This window comes from Protomyctophum parallelum (genome assembly GCF_964188405.1).
Source record: "Protomyctophum parallelum genome assembly, chromosome: 8".
In the NCBI taxonomy this organism is placed as follows: Eukaryota; Metazoa; Chordata; class Actinopteri; order Myctophiformes; family Myctophidae; genus Protomyctophum; species Protomyctophum parallelum.
In genome coordinates, this window is record NC_139703.1 from 24,213,460 (window position 1) to 24,231,839 (window position 18,380).

The 18,380-nt window shown below is 43.7% G+C and overlaps 1 protein-coding gene and 1 long non-coding RNA gene across 2 annotated transcripts; both read right to left on the reverse strand.

Moving 5' to 3' along the window:
• Window positions 1–497: 497 nt before the first annotated feature.
• Window positions 498–11,031, reverse strand: LOC310862553. The gene is made up of 4 exons (XR_014569580.1): window positions 10,910–11,031; window positions 7,335–7,443; window positions 4,543–4,672; window positions 498–1,896 (listed from the first exon to the last, which is right to left on the reverse strand). It is a non-coding gene; the product is annotated as an uncharacterized lncRNA (long non-coding RNA).
• A 4,001-nt stretch (window positions 11,032–15,032) lies between these two features.
• On the reverse strand, window positions 15,033–15,974 carry LOC310862962 (UV excision repair protein RAD23 homolog A-like; the record flags this gene model as incomplete). Its single annotated transcript, XM_083771084.1, has 1 exon — window positions 15,033–15,974. One exon carries the CDS (start codon window positions 15,972–15,974, stop codon window positions 15,033–15,035), a length of 942 nt encoding a protein of 313 aa, XP_083627210.1.
• Window positions 15,975–18,380: the final 2,406 nt, after the last annotated feature.

Genomic DNA, 18,380 nt, shown 5'->3' on the forward strand with positions numbered 1-18,380 from the left:
TGTCTGCTTCTGCAGTCCGAGTTCCTCTCAGTACAAGAGACGCTTCTATGGATTGCTGTCTACTGGTTGCTGTGGAATACCAAAGACTGAATTCAGTCGTGGCGACTGAGAACTTCAATCCACACAGTTCACCTTAGTTCTGGAGAACAACAGTTACTGGGACTTCACCGTTGACCCATTAGGCAATTTTAATACAGGATAGTCATGAATCCTCATGTCTTTTCAGATGTCCAGAATGTCTAAAACTGCACAATCAGTGCCTACAATGTCTACAAACTGCACAAGCAAAGGGCTTCTCACTAGGGGTGGGACGATACGGGTACCTCGCGATACGATATCTGTGGTGATATTAGGTCCTCCATAATAATAATAATATCACGATATTCGATATATTGCGATATTCAACATTTTGCAAGATATTTCATCAATGCTATATCACGATATCTGTAACTGCAAATGAAAAAAATAACCATAAAAAAGGCAAAAATCTGGAATTATGTATTTATTCCAAAATCTTGTGCAAGAATTTTGCCTCCTCCAAACAGTAAAACACTGACTGCTACAACGGGTAGCCTACTACTACTAACTAATCAATATCAAGATATTGGGAGGACGATATGACACACACACGCACACGCACACGCGCACACACACACACACACACACACACACACACACACACACACACACACACACACACACAGTGTATCACAGCGATATACTGCCATATCGATATATCGTCACACCCCTACTTTTCACCTGTATGAATCAATTTGTGTGCCTTCAGATTTTCAGGACGGTTAAAGCTTTGATTACAAACTGTGCAAGCAAAGGGCTTTTCATCTGTATGAATGATCATATGGGATTTCAGATGTCCAGCACGTCTAAAGCTTTTGTAACAAACTGTGCAAACAAATGGTTTTTCACCTGTATGAATACTCATGTGTTTCGTCACATTTCCACTATCGGTAAAGCTTTTGTTACAAACTGCACAAGCAAAGGGCTTCTCACCGGTATGAATCATCATGTGTCTCTTCATGTTTCCACTAGTGGTAAAGGTTTTGTTACAAACTGCACAAGCAAAGGGATTTTCACCTGTATGAGTCCTCATGTGTGTTCTCAGAGTTCCAGCTTGTTTAAAGCTTTGACTACAAACTGTGCAAGCAAAGGGCTTTTCATCTGTATGAGTAATCATGTGTGTATTCAGATGTCCAGCATGTCTAAAGCTTTTGTTACAAACTGTACAGGTGAAGGGCTGTACCTCCGTATGAGTCGTCCTCATGTGTATTTTCAGATCACCCTTTCTACCACAGACTTTGCCACACTCTGTACAACAAAAGCTTTTCTTTCCCGTTTGACTACTGATGGATGCCGTTTGTCTTGATGATTTCGGGTCCCGGGATGGCTTGTTTGTCAACGACAATATTTGTCCTTCCACACATTGTATCTTGTGTGATTTCAGTGTATTTAAAGCGGACCGCTGTTCAATGGCCACCCGCTCTCCACTGTCTTCAGTATCGGATTCAGAACAGTGTGCAGAGAGGAGCTGGTCATCGCCAGTTGGTTGTGATCGTACCCAGTACTCTATGTAAGCTTGTGTTTTCATGTGTTCAGTTGAGGTGCTGGCTACAGGCTCCGTCTCTCTGTTTTCAGCATCATCTTCATCTTCTAATTTCAACGACGACCCTGCAGTCTTCTCTGGTCTTTGAAGTAACTCCTCGTCCTGTTGCTCTTTAATATGCGGAAGTTCTAGTTCCACCTGGACCAGAGTGGGACTCCTCTCCTGCTGTTCCTGTTTAATCTGTGGAGGTTCTAGTTTCACCTGGACCAGACTGGGACTCCTCTCCTGCTGTTCAGGGGAAACCACCTCTTTACACACCGGAAGGAGTGAGAGACCTAGAAGGAGGAGAGAGGTTATGTCAGCAGAGAACAACTCAATGTATTTTCTGATTTGATCAAATCTATTCTTCTGATTGAATATATGATCATTCTCCACTCAGCAAAACACCTCCATTCCAAATTTCCAATGTGAAGCTACTGATGTAAGCAGCCTTGGGAAACAACGATTTCCGAGAGGCCCATATATGGCAGGCATATGGCCTAGATCCTGTTTGTGTAGCATGAGGCAGCTTGATGTACAAGTACATCCCACGACCATGAGAATACAAGAATACTGCCTGAACGTTAGACTAGGATGTCATGGGGACATATAGGGACCAACCCTCGAAGCTGAGTCAGAGCCACGCAGGGAGGCATTGGGTTATACCGACCCTCAATGAGTCAGAGCCACACAGGGATGTATCGGGTCACAAAACGCTGCTGTACGCCTTCTGACAGGTGCCAGAAGAGGCGTGACCACATTTCCTCCGTTCTGGCCTCACCTCACTGGCTCCCTGTATGTTTTAGGGTTAAGCCCTATTTTTCACCCATTTTGGGCGGGAACCCCTTTTGGTGTTTTAAACATTATGTTGTAATTTAGCTATTGAAAAATAGCAGATCTACAAGCTCAAAGCGCGCCACTCGGTAGCGCGCTATGAGGTCTGCGCTTTGTAGGTCTGCTATTTTTGAGAAATCGTGAAAATATTTATTTCAGAAAACTGGAGGATTTAGAAGATTTTCTTTTAATTTCGAACTCATTGACTGCCAGATTCATGTCGTGGTGCGTTTAGCTTCCGTCAGGTCTTTTTGTTATATCCAATAGGACATGTTGATTTTAGCTTATTTTTTTGGCTTGTTTTTTTTAGCTCCCCCAGTCGATCGTCGACGGTGTGCTGTGTTCACAGGAAAAGAAAATCCATTTGGAGCTTGGGTAAGTCGTCTGACTTCTTTTTTTATTTTTTATATATCATTTTTATCCCACAATTTTGTAACCCATTTTTATCCCCAATTATCTAATGTAATCCTGGGTGCTACATTTCCTCTGCCAACCTGGGGGGGCAGCGGACTGACCTCATGCTTCCTTCTATGCATGTGTAGTCCAAGCTGCTTCTTTTCACCTGACAGTTTCACCGGCCAGACGTAGCACGCGGAAGGAACACATTATTCCGATCAGTTCCTTTCCCCTCCATCAGGCGCCCCGGCTGGCCAGGGGGAGGTAGTTTAGAGACCAGGACTACTGCATGTTTTTTGGGCGGGTACACGGGGAGAACATGCAAACTCCACACAGAAAGGCCCTTTCGCCAACCCCGCCTCGGGTATGGGCACAGATGACGCGGAGGAGAGGACACGCCCCCAGCGGGAATCGAACCCAGGACCTTGAGTCGTCTGACTTCTGATGCGTTTTGTGTACTTTTGTGTCTCTTTGACATTTTCTGTAAAGCAGTTTGGTTGACCCTGTTGTTTTTAACCCATTTAGACCTGAGGCTGATGGCAAAAATGGCATCTAAATCAGTTTTCTGTTAGTGGTGCTCAACCTTTTTCATGTCAAGGACCCCCAGAATTATGTATTTGGCTGCGGACTCCCATCTGAAAATATGTTGTTTCAGGGACCTCCCCCCCAGAAGCAAAGATTTGAGTTAAAAACGTTTGCTGTGAAAGAATATATATTCAAAGTTTTTCGCAACATTTCGTGTGGAAATATAGTGGCTCTCTGGAGTGAGTGTGGAAATATAGTGGCCCTCTGGAGCGAGTGGAAATATAGTGGCCCTCTGGAGTGAGTGTGGAAATATAGTGGCCCTCTGGAGCGAGTGTGGAAATATAGTGGTCCTCTGTAGCGAGTGTGGAAATATAGTGGCCCTCTGGAGCGAGTGTGGAAATATAGTGGCCCTCTGGAGCGAGTGTGGAAATATAGTGGCCCTCTGGAGCGAGTGTGGAAATATAGTGGCGCTGTGGAGCGAGTGTGGAAATATAGTGGCCCTCTGGAGCGAGTGTGGAAATATAGTGGCCCTCTGGAGCGAGTGTGGAAATATAGTGGCCCTCTGGAGCGAGTGTGGAAATATAGTGGCCCTCTGGAGTGAGTGTGGAAACATGTTGGACAAGACAAGACTTTTTTGGGGGCGGAAGTTGCGGAATTTTGGTGTAAGTACCGCTCAAGGAAATTACGTTGATGCTTTAGAAATAAGTTTACATTCTCCGTGATGTGTTGTGATTGGTCGGAAAAATATCGTATCCGGATGTTCCGGACAGACACATCCGCTGATAGCGTCTCTGCTTTAGGTTGTGACCAGGCTTTTCTCTTCGCAGATGAGTAAGGCTGGCACCGAGACTAGTGTGGAAATATAGTGGCCGTCTTCATCATCACAGTTACCCAGCCCTGTTCTTTGGTATGACCAGGCTGGGGGGCGTTTAAAGTTTAGCAGGATAAAAAGTTTTTACGGCATACAAATCAACTAATCAAATAATTCTCGAGCGCGGCACGGCTGCGGCTCACCGCTCCAAGAGATGGGTCAAATGCGGCGAACAAATTTCACTGCGGTAACGGTGTGTGACAAATCGTACAACTTTGATTGACTTGTGTGCAGACCTCCCTTGGATGTACTCTGCTTTTGACAGAGCCTGGAGTATTTAAATCTCATGAGGCCTGAAAAAAAGTGTGTTACTCACAGCCTGTCTGTTTCCCAGCATCAGTGCAGTAGATGGGAGTCATGCAGACAGCAGTCCTCCAGGGCGCAGCAGAGCTCTGGTCCGGACTCAGGGCTGCTGAGTCGGATAGATGGATGTCACTGGTAGACATCTGTTACACGCACGCACGCACGACACACACACACACACACACACACACACACACACACACACACACACACACACACACACACACACACACACACACACACACACACACACACACACACACACACACACACACACACACACACACACACACACACACACACACACACACACACACACACACACACACACACGATTTAGACTAGACTGAGCTATAGTATAGATTACCAAAGTCCAGTGGTGTAATGGTGTTTTTCCCCCCTGGGGGAATGGTATTTTAAATGACGTCACATGCACACGCAAGCGCGCCTACATACCTGTGTACATGCACACACACCAGAACCAGATAGTAGAGTATGAGAGTCATCAGCGTTAGAAAATGTCTTCTAATGACCTTAACGTATGCAATTAATAAGTCATGGCAGGTTTGCGGGTGTATCCCTCGATCTTAGTAGGAAACATGTTTGTATAGAGGGTATGCGTGTGACATCATCATCAAACCAGGAAGTTATGCAGGAACACCTTTTTTGTTCCAGCGACTTCCCAGAAACAAAGATACGAGTTAAAAAGTTGTTGTGCAAAGATTTGCACAAGTTTTCACGATTTCTCAAAAATAGCAGATCTACAAACTCATAGCGTGGCACTAGATCTGCTATTTTTCAATAGCTAAAGTATAAAATAATGGTTAAAAGTGGTTAAAAGCTAAGAAGACACAGATGAGATCCAGGTCTTAAAGGTGTAGGGAAATGGAAATGGTGGATATTTTATTTTGAAGTTTCAGCTTGAAACGCTGGCTCTGAAGTTTCTGAATCAATCAGAGCGTCACATGCTCCCTCCAGACTATGGGGTCTGTGACTTCCTGCACGTGATTTCGTTTGTAAACAAAGTGACAGAGAGACGTGGGGAAAAGCCAGCGGATTATTTCTAACCTATACACAACCTACCGGTATATACAATATTTTAGCGTGATGATTACATTTAAAACAAGTAATGCTGGATGTCATCTTGAATGAGATTAAAAACGGAGTAGTTCTTTAATCAAAACCAGCTGTGGAGGAGGACAACGAAGCATGGGAATCAAACTGGTGAGCTTCATATTTATTGGCTTTTATTGATGTTGATGTGTAATGTCCTAGCAATTTGTAGGTTCACACTCTATAATATACGACGAATTAGACCGTTCCTCACCCAGGAATCAGCCCAGCTCCTAATCCAGACAACAGTCTTGTCAAAACTCGACTATTGTAATCCCTCCTTACTGGCCTACCAGCATGTGCACTTAAGCCTCTCCAGCTGATCCAAAATGCTGCAGCTCGCTTGGTCTTCAACCAGCCAAAATTCTCACATGTCTCCCCCCTGCTCCGCTCCCTCCACTGGCTCCCGGTCGCTGCCCGCACAGAATACAAAACTCTGATGCTGGCATTCAAGGCAACCAAAGGTATGGCTCCCCCATATCTTGCAAGTATGATTGAACCCTACAAACCCTCCCGCCCACTCAGATCAGCCAACGCAGGGAAGCTGGAAGTACCCTCACTAAAAACGCCGGGACAACGCTCCACACGTCCCAAACTCTTCTCCCTTCTGGCTCCAAAACTGTGGAATGCACTTCCCATTGCAGTCAGAACGGCAGCATCACTCCCAATCTTCCGCCGTAGTCTGAAAACCCACCTTTTCAGACTCCATCATGGCCCATAGCACTTACCCTACCCCCTTAGATAGCATTTCTGTAGACTTAGATAGCATCTGATACAGACTTATAGCATGTTATGTAGACGGCACTATAATTGCATTGTATATAGTCATAGCACGCCATAGTACATATGTATAGCATAGTAGTATATATATATAGTTTATATGTATAGTCTCATAATATAGATATTCCACTGTTACTTTCTTAGCTTACGCATGTTTTATGATAAATGCTTTTGTGATGTATTTCCCATGCTTTTGTTCTTGATTATTGTAAATCGCTCTGGATTAAGAGCGTCTGCTAAATGCCTAAATTGTAAATTGTAATTGGATGTAAACATTGAATAACACCCGTTTATAAAGAGTATATTTGTAACTTTTCTCCAGGTTGCAAGGTTGCAGTACAGCCATTTCCTGTGAGATTATCTCATCTGTCACACCCCTGTGGTGCTGTTTGGTTTCACTCTGTTACTGTCCCATTTGTTGAACTGATCGGCTCAAGTCTTGAGGCTATGTTGGGGACTGGCTGTTGTGGGAGTAAAAGCTATAAAGGCTGTGATCCTATGTTACTCCTTACTCGAGTAAAATCCTCATACATCCAAACTCTGAATTCTTGTGTTGCCTCATTATTAATGTATTGTCCGTCTGAGCCTGTGTCCTACAGACTGCCTTAACAGTATCTCTACATGTCATCACGCAGGAAGTAATAAAAAAAAAAAGAAATTATGGTCTTCATGGACAGAAATGAGAATTTGCCCATTATTTTTGGCATTGATTGTTAGGTATGCCCATGTGATGACATGATGATGATATTTTTTATTTACGCCTTTAATGGGTTCATTGATATACATTTAGTTGCACATAAGTGGAGACGAAATAATAAAAATAGGCATCCCTAGTTGATATAAAATAGCAAGTGTGAACTCATTGTAGGTGAACCTTTCCAAGGGGAAGGAGATCACATTGAATCCACTAACCTCTGTTTCACCGGGATGTCCATCACTGCGATCCTCCAGGCCACAGGGGGCGCTAACATGTCCTCCTCCAGCTCCTTCCATCTGGTCAACCAGCTGACAATGTTACGCCCTGAAAAGAGGACACTTCAAATTATACTGCTTGCTGCCTTTCTCTCTGGCAGCTTCATAGACCAGGCGTTGACACTAAGGGTTTCCCCCCCGGCCCCTGGCACGTAAATACAACATCCGTCATCCGGGCAGGTGGAGTTTGCTTTCAGGTTGCCCAACCGGGCAAGTGCTAGTTTTAGAGGGGACGCAACCAAAACACAACACGAGGTCGAGATATCTAAACACCTGAACGTGGCCAGAGAGCTTGCCACTGGTCTGTGGAATGTAAAATAATAGCACTGTTTACCTATAATGTGCCATTTTCACTGTTGCTAAAAATATAAAATAGCAAGTGTGAACCCATAATCATATTCCTAGGTATTTGCCATACAAATTGAGATATTTTTTTTTATCACACAGTCCTAGAAAGTGAAAAGAAAAGAAGAAAAGTGTTGAAATGTAACGGTAATTTCTCTCACACTCATCATCATCATACTATAATTAACCGAATGTCTGAGTGTGTGTCTGTGTGTCAGAAACAGTGCCGTAACTCCTTACTGCCTGCACCAATCACTCCCACTTTCACACAGGCATTGACCATATGCATATGGAGGGCGTAACGAAGCCCTTTTTTCGATTTGACACATTAATGATTATTAATTAATTAATTAGTCAATTACAAACGCACCCAGGCGCAGTACCCTTCACGGCCACAAGGGGGGGCAAATATCTCACAACGGGTAAGGACTAGTTGGATAAAATTGCAAAAGATTAGATTCTCATTAAATGGTTCTTTCGATAAATTTGGGAGGATATATACTGTATATATATATTCTTTCAATTCGTTCAGAAATTGAATCCATCTCTGCTTGCGGATGTGTAACAAAGTTAAAACAAATAAATAATAATTCAAATGAATGACTTTATAATGGCCGATTTACTATTCGGGCAAGTGGGCATGACCTCAGTGTCAACCCCTGTACACGACTTAGCATTTTTGACCAGCTCAGTGACCTTGTGGTTAGAGTGTCCGCCCTGAAACTGGGAGGTCGGGGTTCGATACCCGGCCGGGTCATACCAAAGACTGTATAAATGGGAGCCAACGCTGCCCTGCTTGGCACTCAGCATCAAGGGTTGGATTGGGGAGTCAGATCAGATCAACTAAAAGGCTGTGGCTTACAGCAATGTAAGTGACAAATTACTTGTGACGTGATTTTTGCAGTTTTTCATGTGTTTATGAGGTGACAGTACTTCATTAGACCCCTTGGTGTGGTTGTTATGTGCAATGATGTTATGTGCCCTTTGTATTTAGGGTTTCTTCCTGGAGGCTGCCAATGAAAAAACAGTGATATAGTGAAACCACAATATCATCCCCTCCGCTAACCCCTCCCCCTTTAACATACAACCACAGCTGTGGTTAGGTTCAGGTGGATCACAACCCATCACCACCCACCAGGCAAACCAGACATACTTAACGAACTGGTGGGCGTGTACTCTTTTAGGGTGGGAAGAAACGCAATCGCTACGACAACAATGTCCATGTTTTCTGCTTAAACAGGTTAAACCAATCATTTAAGGAAGTATGAGTCTTAATGAATAAATACAAATATAAATAATCAAACAAAAATGCGCCGTTAATAAGCAAAGACACTGTTACTTGTAAACACATTATTAACCATTTTGCTCTTTTCAAAACTGAAGGAATTAACACAAAGTTAATCTACAATATCACATCTACATCACATCTACTACTGTACATCTCACCAAGTGTCGCCATGTGACGTGTTGTGATCTTGTAGATCTGCTCTTTTCAAAACAAATCTTTCTCTCTGGCAGCTCCATAGAGAATGCATCATTTTCAGAAACTAGAGCGGTGCCCGTGGGGCCTCTACAGCGGTGCACTGGCCTACTTGGAACGATGCAAATTGGAAATACATGCCCCACCCAGACATTATGTGTTGGAGCCTCTACAGCGGTTCTGACATGTGTTGTAAACTTGTAGATCTGCTATTTCCGCTATTTATACTTTTCTTTTTTTTAAGTATAACATTGTCAGTTATCTCTTTGTATATTTCATTTGTTATATCTGCCCTGTGCTGCTAACCACTCCTACACGCAGCAGTGTGTGTCTTTATGTATGTATGTCTGAGAACGGAAGTACTTTTTGTTAACCACCAAATGTCACTGTTGTACAAAGTACAAATATTCTCAGATCTACAAGCTCATGTGTTGCTGTGCAAGTACAGTACTACAAAGTACAGTACAGTACTACGAAGAACAGTACAGTACAACAAAGTACAGTACAGTATTGCAAAGTACAGTACAGTAACCGTAGAGTTACTGTACTGAACAACGACTACTGTCTCGGGCGCCTGGAGAAGTCATATGTAGCCTACTATTCTCTCTTTATCTTTTTAACTGCAATGATGAGCCTGCACAACCAAGAAGTTCACCCACCTTACTTGTAATATGATGCGACATTGCGACAATAAAGATTTCTGATTCTACAGCTGCGGTCTGAGCTTATCACCAGAAATATGCCCCCAATCCCCAACTGTTTACTGTAGCCTTCACACGTTTTTCTTTTTGATTAGAGCTTGTTTTTATGTGATGTCTTTGCACATGTTGTATACCCGACCCCAATGGAAACTGTTTCTCTACACATTTACAAACTGTGAATACAAAATTCAATCAATCATTTAATCTTTCTTGTATTTACCCTTTTGTATGGATCTGTGCTTTTCTTTTGCAATCAATCAATCAAGAACCACTAGGAAGCAAGCCCAAACAACAAACAAGCTAAGACTACAACGTCGTAGATCTACAATGGCTACAACGTAGTCGTAGCTTGTTTATTTGGGTCACGAGCTGTCACGAGCGTCATGGCGGAACTTCAACCTGTTTTACGCACTTGTTCCATTTACAACATTAACGTCTACATAAACGATCAGATGTCAAATATAAAGTTCTCATCCCAGAGCCACGGATGTTACATAAGTCCTCGAGTGGGTATACGTAACCGTATCTTCCTTATCGTTGAATAAAAAGCATTTTTATCCGATCGGTGGCCAATTGTCTCATAGTTATAATGTAATCAGAGTGCAATACACCTGTCAGACGATAGGGTAGCGTAGTTGAAAGCATATGGCGAGAGAACTGAGAAAATGGCCACCAATCAGATCAAAATGCGTTTTATTGAACAATAAGGAAAATTCGGGTTCTTATACCCAAGTCGAGGACTTATGTAACAGCCGTGGCTCTGCGGTGAGAACTTTGACATGTGAGCGTTTATGTATTGTAGACGTTAACGTTGTAAATGGACAAATTAAGTGCGTAAAACAGGGTGCAGTTGCGTCATGACTGTTATCAGGGCAGTTGTAACGTTAACATAGGCTACTAACGGTGGCTAACGGGGAGCAGCAATAATAAAACACACAAACAAACATTATTATCAACCAATAATAATAATAAACACAGCTTTGACTCACCGCTTAGTGCAGATAAATATAATCAGACGAGAGGGGTTGTTCCCTACTTCCTCTGCAGGGGAGACCAATCGATTATCAAAGAGGCTCAACAAGCAGATCACAGATTCTCCGATCATTTTTTCCCTAATCTTTCACAGGACTTTTGTACAGGTGATGATTAATTTATTCTCACGAAATAGTTTCTGATTTTATAGGATTTATTTTTAATTTAATTTTCTACAACTAATTTGCAAATTAAGACGTCACGTCATCAAATGATAGTCTATACTATAAAGCAAACATACATGCACCATAGGCTCAGCCTCTTACAGTCAGTTTTACGGATACAATGAAACTATGTAATAAACGTAATTGTAAAGTATATAATCAACTATTGATTATTTTTGTAGTAATTTTGGTGGTTTTCGGCAGTAAGACAACCTGTAGAAATCCTGCTTTCTATTTACTCTTTTCAGAAACATACCTGCTCTACACCTAGGCCTACTGTGTTGTTTCTCCTGTGTGACAGTACCCCCTAGTGGACTGCATTCATTCCTGCACGGATATTCATCCATGCATTGAGTGAAACTCTTCACTGCTTCTGTTCTGTCACTGTGCACTATTTATTTGTTATTAATAATTGGATGTGCCGTAGGCTACTGTAATGTACTGTAAACATAGTGATATGTATAGGCTCTCTTTCTCCTATTCTCTCTCTCTCTTCCTCTCCTCTGTGGCAGGTTAAAACTACCCCTTACTTAAATGGACCACCTTACCTTACCCTATAGTCGAGTTTTGATTTCAAAGGGCCACACAAAGGGCCACTTACAGTAGCACAACACACTGCAGTCCACAGACAGATATGCAAATGCAAGTATGCAAATATATGGTTGCCCCCTCTACTTAGTTATGCAAATGACCTCTCTACACCATTGTCTCCTCCGCCAGGCCTGATGCATCTGATGCAAAAAGGGGGAGTTTTTTGTTTCCAGTGTTGCAAAATTGCTTGCTCAGGGTGGGTTCTCTGTCAGTCCTTTGCTGAGTCTAGGGCTCTAGCCTAGAGCCCTAGACTCAGCAAAAAGCCTGTAGGCAATATGTAGCCTATAGTGTCTTGAGACAACTTGTCCATAGTATTGGCTATGTAAATTTTACACCATAGTCAAATTACGTCAAATTTTACGTCATGTAAACACAAACATTGATGACGAAGGTGAGGACGCAAATTGTGATTGGCCAGAATGAGGTGACGTACTATGATAGTGCCCCTCACTTCACACGGGTGTGATTTTTATCTTCACTTTTTAAGCCCTCAGCCAATCAAATCATCGCTATGGGGTACACACGGTCACACAAAATTGAGGGGTGCTCTTGTCATCGTACATCAATTTATGTTATAGTGGACATTGCTACATAAGGTATACATAAGGTGGTCCCCATTGACCAAGCGCTCCCACCATGTGATTGGTGATGATACATCATCATGCATCATCTCATACTGGCCAATCAGAATGCCTGTTGCCTGTGATTTGCTCGTTTTTTAATGGCAGCTTGAATGTCTTTTCCATGTCTAGGTTGGAGCTGCATTCTACCTGCGGGGAGGTGTGTCCTGGCTATTACCTGGCTGGTCCCCATCTGGCAATCACCTGGCTGGCTACTTATACCTGGCTGTGACAGCACGCAGTGCTCAGTGATAGTTCCTCTTCGGCCAAAACTGCACAAGGTGGAGCTTTCCCAAATCTTTCCGGTGATGAAATGGCCACCAACGTAATCAAAAAAGTCAACCAAAGAACAAGATTCTTCGACTATGCCTGCACCTCTTGGTACCTTGGTTTTGGGAAGTCCTGAGGTGTTGAGGTGTTGTGACAACACCTCAACACCTCAGACTTCCCAAAACAAACTGGCCAAGCTACTTGGCCTCACTCCCCGTACCCACCTCACCCCTGCCCACTTTGACAGGCTGGAATGGCTTAGGGTTGACGACAGTACAGCATATTGCAATGGGTCTGGTCCACAAGATTCGCTACACCCATGTACCTGTCTAAATACTTCCTTAATGTCAACGAAGTCCACACCCAACACCAGAGGGAGTTCAACAAACCATGTGCAACCCAGATTCGGCACTAACAAGGGAGTAAATTAATTTAGCTCCTATGCCACAAAAATGTGGAACGCCCTATCAACAGTCATTAAGACATGCAAATCCCTTGACTCCTCCAAAACTGCTCTCAGAGGGCCCCTACGGACGGCTGCAATTCAAAACTGGACCCCGTAAAATCTGAAACCCCCCTTTTTCCCTCACTGTATATGTTTTTACCTCCTTTTATGATGATCTCCTGTTTTTGAGGGGCGCTAGTCCCTCCTCTATATATATTTGACATTGACAATGAAAGGATAAATTAGGTCAAATGTCCGCCAAATATGACGTAAATTTAACCAACCAATCACATCAATTCAGTTGTTCATGAGATGATGTATGATCAGGCTATAATGATATAAGAGCGCCCCTCACTTCACACAGGTGTGATTTTTATCTATATAAGTGTATATTTGTATGTCTCTAAATGTTCTGATGAATTGAAAATGGTGGACCCTAAAGTAAACAAGTGTAATGCGTTATGGCGTCGTCCCGAGTTGTCGAGTTGTGCTTGAAATGTACTGTAATTCTACAAACTGTTAATAAATACTTCAATCAATTAATCAATCAATCCCTTAGAGTGAGTTGACTAAAACTATTATGAAAAATGTCCGTCGACTACCTTAATTTCTTCATTTACGAAAATGAAATAAAAAATCTAAGCTTAGTAAGCTATGACTAAAACTGAGACTAACTATATTGGTCAACAAATAAAAACTAAACTAAAATGTTAGGGAGGAACTAGTGGAGAACATTTCAGATGACTAAAACTAAATGAGATTTTATTCAAAAGACTATGACTAAAACTAAATACACATCTGAACCATTCTTTAGCTCCATGGTTACTGAACTAAATATTGGACCCGATCGCCACAATTAATATTCACAAGATGTTCATACTCAAACTGCTTTTTCAGGAGAAAGTCTATACTTATATTATTGACCTCTCTCTCACTGGATCTAGGACTACCATGTCGCCTCTAGTGGCTCCAACCGAGATGAACTATCTTCCTAAATGAAGAATCTTTGACTTAAAGGGACATTTCACCGCTGGAAGAAACTGCAGTCACTCAAGTCACTCAAGTTAATAGTATTTGTAGTAGATAACAGTAGCACAATTAGAAATTCGCACACTGGTTGCAAAAGGGGTGAAAGTGGCCCTTTAACTTCAGCTGGGGGCGGGGTCTCAAGTGGTCCTGCATTCTGGTTGGTCAGTCACCATAAGGAGTGTTGCTGTCCTCTGACACAGGGGTCTTTTAGGGGGGGAACACAATTATTTGTGTGATGGGGAGAACATTGGCTGAAAATTTGCCTCGCAGCACAGGGCATTGTGAACTTGTAGATCCACTTATTCCACTATTTTCTGAATGATGGTGTAGAGGGGGAAAAAGAGCCGACCAAGTACCGAGCCCATGGGTCAAGTTGACTAAATACAATAGTTATGGTTTAAAAGGTTTAACTGACTAAAAATACACATCAACATGAATCAAACATATCAATAGAACAGATAATGTATGGCAAACATTTAAGTATATGAAGCTATCTATGGAATATATGAGAAAGTTTAATCTGCAATCCCTACCTCTCTCCTGCGATATTTATTAAAACTAGAAAAGCAGTTCCTGCTGAAACTCACCCCAGTCACAATGTGTTGTCATGACAGACAGAAAGATCTGACCCTTCCTCATTCAAGAACTTTTACAAAATAAAATATATTGTAAAAAGAATAATACTATAAATAACTGCATAAAGCTTGACGTTTGAACTAGATTTCTAGCTCAAAGTATGTGGAAGTATAGTGAGATGGCAAGTAGCTGTAGAGAACTATAGTGTGTGTTCTCACTGGAGCGAGCCCACCAAGAAAACGTCCATTGGAATTCAGAATGGACGGCGACCATAGGAACGGATGTGTACATTACGTCAGATGTCTTTACGGTGCTCTGCGAGCTTATGGCTCGACGGAGCACAGAGAACCCATCAAGGGACAGGACGACAACACCAACGACGAGCTTACGGCTCGACGGAGCCGCCGCCGCCGCCGTCGTCAAAGCTCTGCTCCAGCAAGAAGTTGGCGGCCATGTTCTCGTTCTTGTCGCAGGCGTAGTAGGCCTCCACAACCATCGTCTCAGGGAAGCCCAGCGCCTTCAGCTTCTCTAGCGCCTCCGTCTCCGTGGCCGTGGGCTGCCCGGGCAGCTTGAGCGTTGGGTTGCAGCCGCCGTAGCCTCCTCGCCACTGCTGCTGCGCAGAGGAGGGGGAGGAGGAGCCAGTGATCATGGCGGAAAGACTCAGACCGCCAGCACGAGTGGGAGCGGCCGCTGTTCCTCCTCTGCCCCGGGAGTCCTCCAGGTCATCGGAGACACCTCCTCCTCCGTCCCCTCCTACGTCCGTCGCGTCTGGGATGCCCGTCAGCAGGTACTCCACGGCTCGGTCGGGGTTGTTGTAGCTCGCCCGGAGCGCCGCCACCACGCTCTCTCTCTCGTAGCCCATGGACATCAGCTCCACCACCGTGGCCTCGTGGGAGCTGCCGATCACCATGGCCGAAATGGCGTCGTCCAACAGTGTCGCGCCGGACGACATGGCTCCGTTTTCGGAGGTGCTCGGTGTCGTCGCGGCGGAGCTCCGGGTTCGCGCCGTGGACGTGAAAGGCACTCCGCCTTTCTTGTCGTCTTTGGGATGCGGACCCGCCGGCAGGCTGGCGGGGCCCGACGGCGGCGCCGAGGCCACCGTGACCGTGACCGCGTCGTTCTTCTCGTGGATCCTGTACTCCTTGAGCAGTGCCGTGTCGTCGCTTAGCACCCTGTCGGCGTACGTCAGTCGCTGCCCGTCGACCGGGAACGCGTCCTTCCCCTTGGCGCGTTCGATCTTCTCCTTCAGGGTCTTCACCGTCTCCTCCGAGTCGATGTCGATTTGAAACGTCTGCTCCTCCTGAAGCGTCTTCAAGGTGATCTGCATCTTGCCTTGTTGTTTTTTATTTTTCACCAGAGAAACACTCTGTGGTTCTATCCTGCACGTACTGCGTGCTCTTGAAATTACTGTATATGCACCGCTGAGCCGGTTCTGGACTTTATATCTGAGTCATCATGACTTGTTGGTGATGTATGATGACCGTCCATATATGGAGTGTTCAGAGTCTCAGGCCCAGAATCCACATCGGCATCTGTCAGTCTCATGGAGATTATGGAGCTGCACTCTTTTCGAACTGTAGACCCTTCGCTAAATCCCATGCACCCCAAAAGCGATTGTCCCAACGGTTGCTAAGCTAGCATGATGGTCAGACAAGCTTCCGTCTCCTGTCATAGCTGCCAATGTTATTTCCCACAGTGCCAAAACTACTAACTAGTGTACTGACCATGGTATTACTGTGCTTAACTGACCAGCCAACTGGCCTGAGCTGAACCCCACAGAGAATCTATGTTGTATTGTCAAGAGGAAGGTATGAGATACACAACGGCCTTGCCTTCAAAAGCTGGATGCTAAAAAACTTCCTCAAAGGCGTCACCTTTGATCCCGACCTCAACTTTGAACACCACATTAAGGAAGTAATTTAATCCTCATTTTATCATTTAAGAAACATCTAAACTAACTCTCTGTATACCGGCTGCCTCACAAAAAAAATCTATTCATCGCCTTCAATTAGTACAGAATGCTGCTGCTCTCTTTTCAGTCTAACACATACTTAAAGGACCACTTCACCACTTTTCAACATCTCTTCATATAATTCAGTATTTAAGTCTGACGTCATTTTGTAGTGCTACGTTACGTCCGGGTCCAAGTGGCACCAGCTCCCGTCCGCATCCCATTGTAAATAGAATATCTAAACGCGTGAATCTTTTTAAATTAACGTTATTTTTCAGAAAGGAAGCCATAGAGGGTTAAAATGGGTCTTAATGCTTCCAACTCGAGTAGAATTATTAATGTTTTGTACAAGTGTCCATGACAACAAAAATATATGATGTGGAGACAATAAAGACTATTATTATCATTATTATTGAAGGTGGCAACAGTCCATTTGCTCGGTAAAATATTTCGGGGGATATTTACAATGTGTGCAGGCTTGAGTATGTTGAATCTAGTTTGCATTAATGAGGATTTAGTTGACACAATCAAATAAAATGGCGATAGTATTCCATGTGGTGCAGACGGCCTGTCACAGCCAGATTTTGGAGAGCAGCGCAGCTTTGTTGTTGCGAGGAAAGCGGTAAAATGAGACTTTCGTGGTTGTTTTCGTCTCAGATTTAGTCCGACGGAGCGTCACAGTATAACTCCATGGGGACACAAAAGCGACACAAAAGTAGGACCCGGAAGTATCTCAGGAGGGGGCGCTCACGTCACAGCTAAAATACTGAATTGGTCCTCACTAATGTTCATGATAAAACACGACCATTTTGTTTCCCTACTCGGTCTGTGTCTCATAGGAGGGCTGTGGGCAGTTCAGACACCCGTCAACCAGTGACATCATTGTTACATCCATGTATTTTCATCCTGTATTTTCATCCTGTATTTTTCATCCTGTCTTTTCATCCTATCTTTTTCATCCTGTATTTTCATCCTGTATTTTCATCCTGTCTTTTCATCCTGTCTTTTTCATCCTGTATTTTCATCCTGTATTTTCAGCCTAGTAGGAAAGTCTGTGAAAGATTTCACGTGCATGCTGCAATCTGGAGGAGAAATATATTAAAAAAAATGTTTTATAAAAGTCGGCCTCCTGGTGGCGCTATAACAGGCCTTTCTGGAATTTTTGGGGCAGAGGTTCATCGTTTGCAACTTGGGAGTCTGTGTGCAAAATTTGGCATCGACTGGGTGACGGTGCCGGAGATTAGCTGTACACAGACGGATGGACACACACACAGACAGACTCACACACGGACGGAGTGCAAAACATACTCTCTCCCCATGCCTTTGGCCTGGTGGAGACTTCGGCCTGGTGGAGACAATGAAAATGAGCATCAGCAGCCTGAGAAAGCCTGGAAAGAATTGATTGAAAAATGATGTAAGGGGGGCGGGGCGGGGCAGTGTAGACAATGAAATGAAGTGGGGTTATTTTAAGTGAAATATTCCTTTAATGAATCAATAAATAAATACACACATGTATGTAACTGATTAGGTCGCCTTCATCAGGGATTGTTGTTTAGTCTTAGTCTAGTTTTAGGCCTCATTCAGACGTACCAAACACCAATCAAACAAATGTTTGGTCATTTTTTTAGGCCATCACAATGCTTTTCCAATTGGAGTCACATGGTTTGATCAAACATTTGTGTTTGATTGCTGATTGCTGGTGGTGTTCTGCCCCTCCCCCCTCATCAAAAAAAAAAGTTTGGTCAAACCATGTGACTCCCATTGGAAAAGCATTGTGGTGGC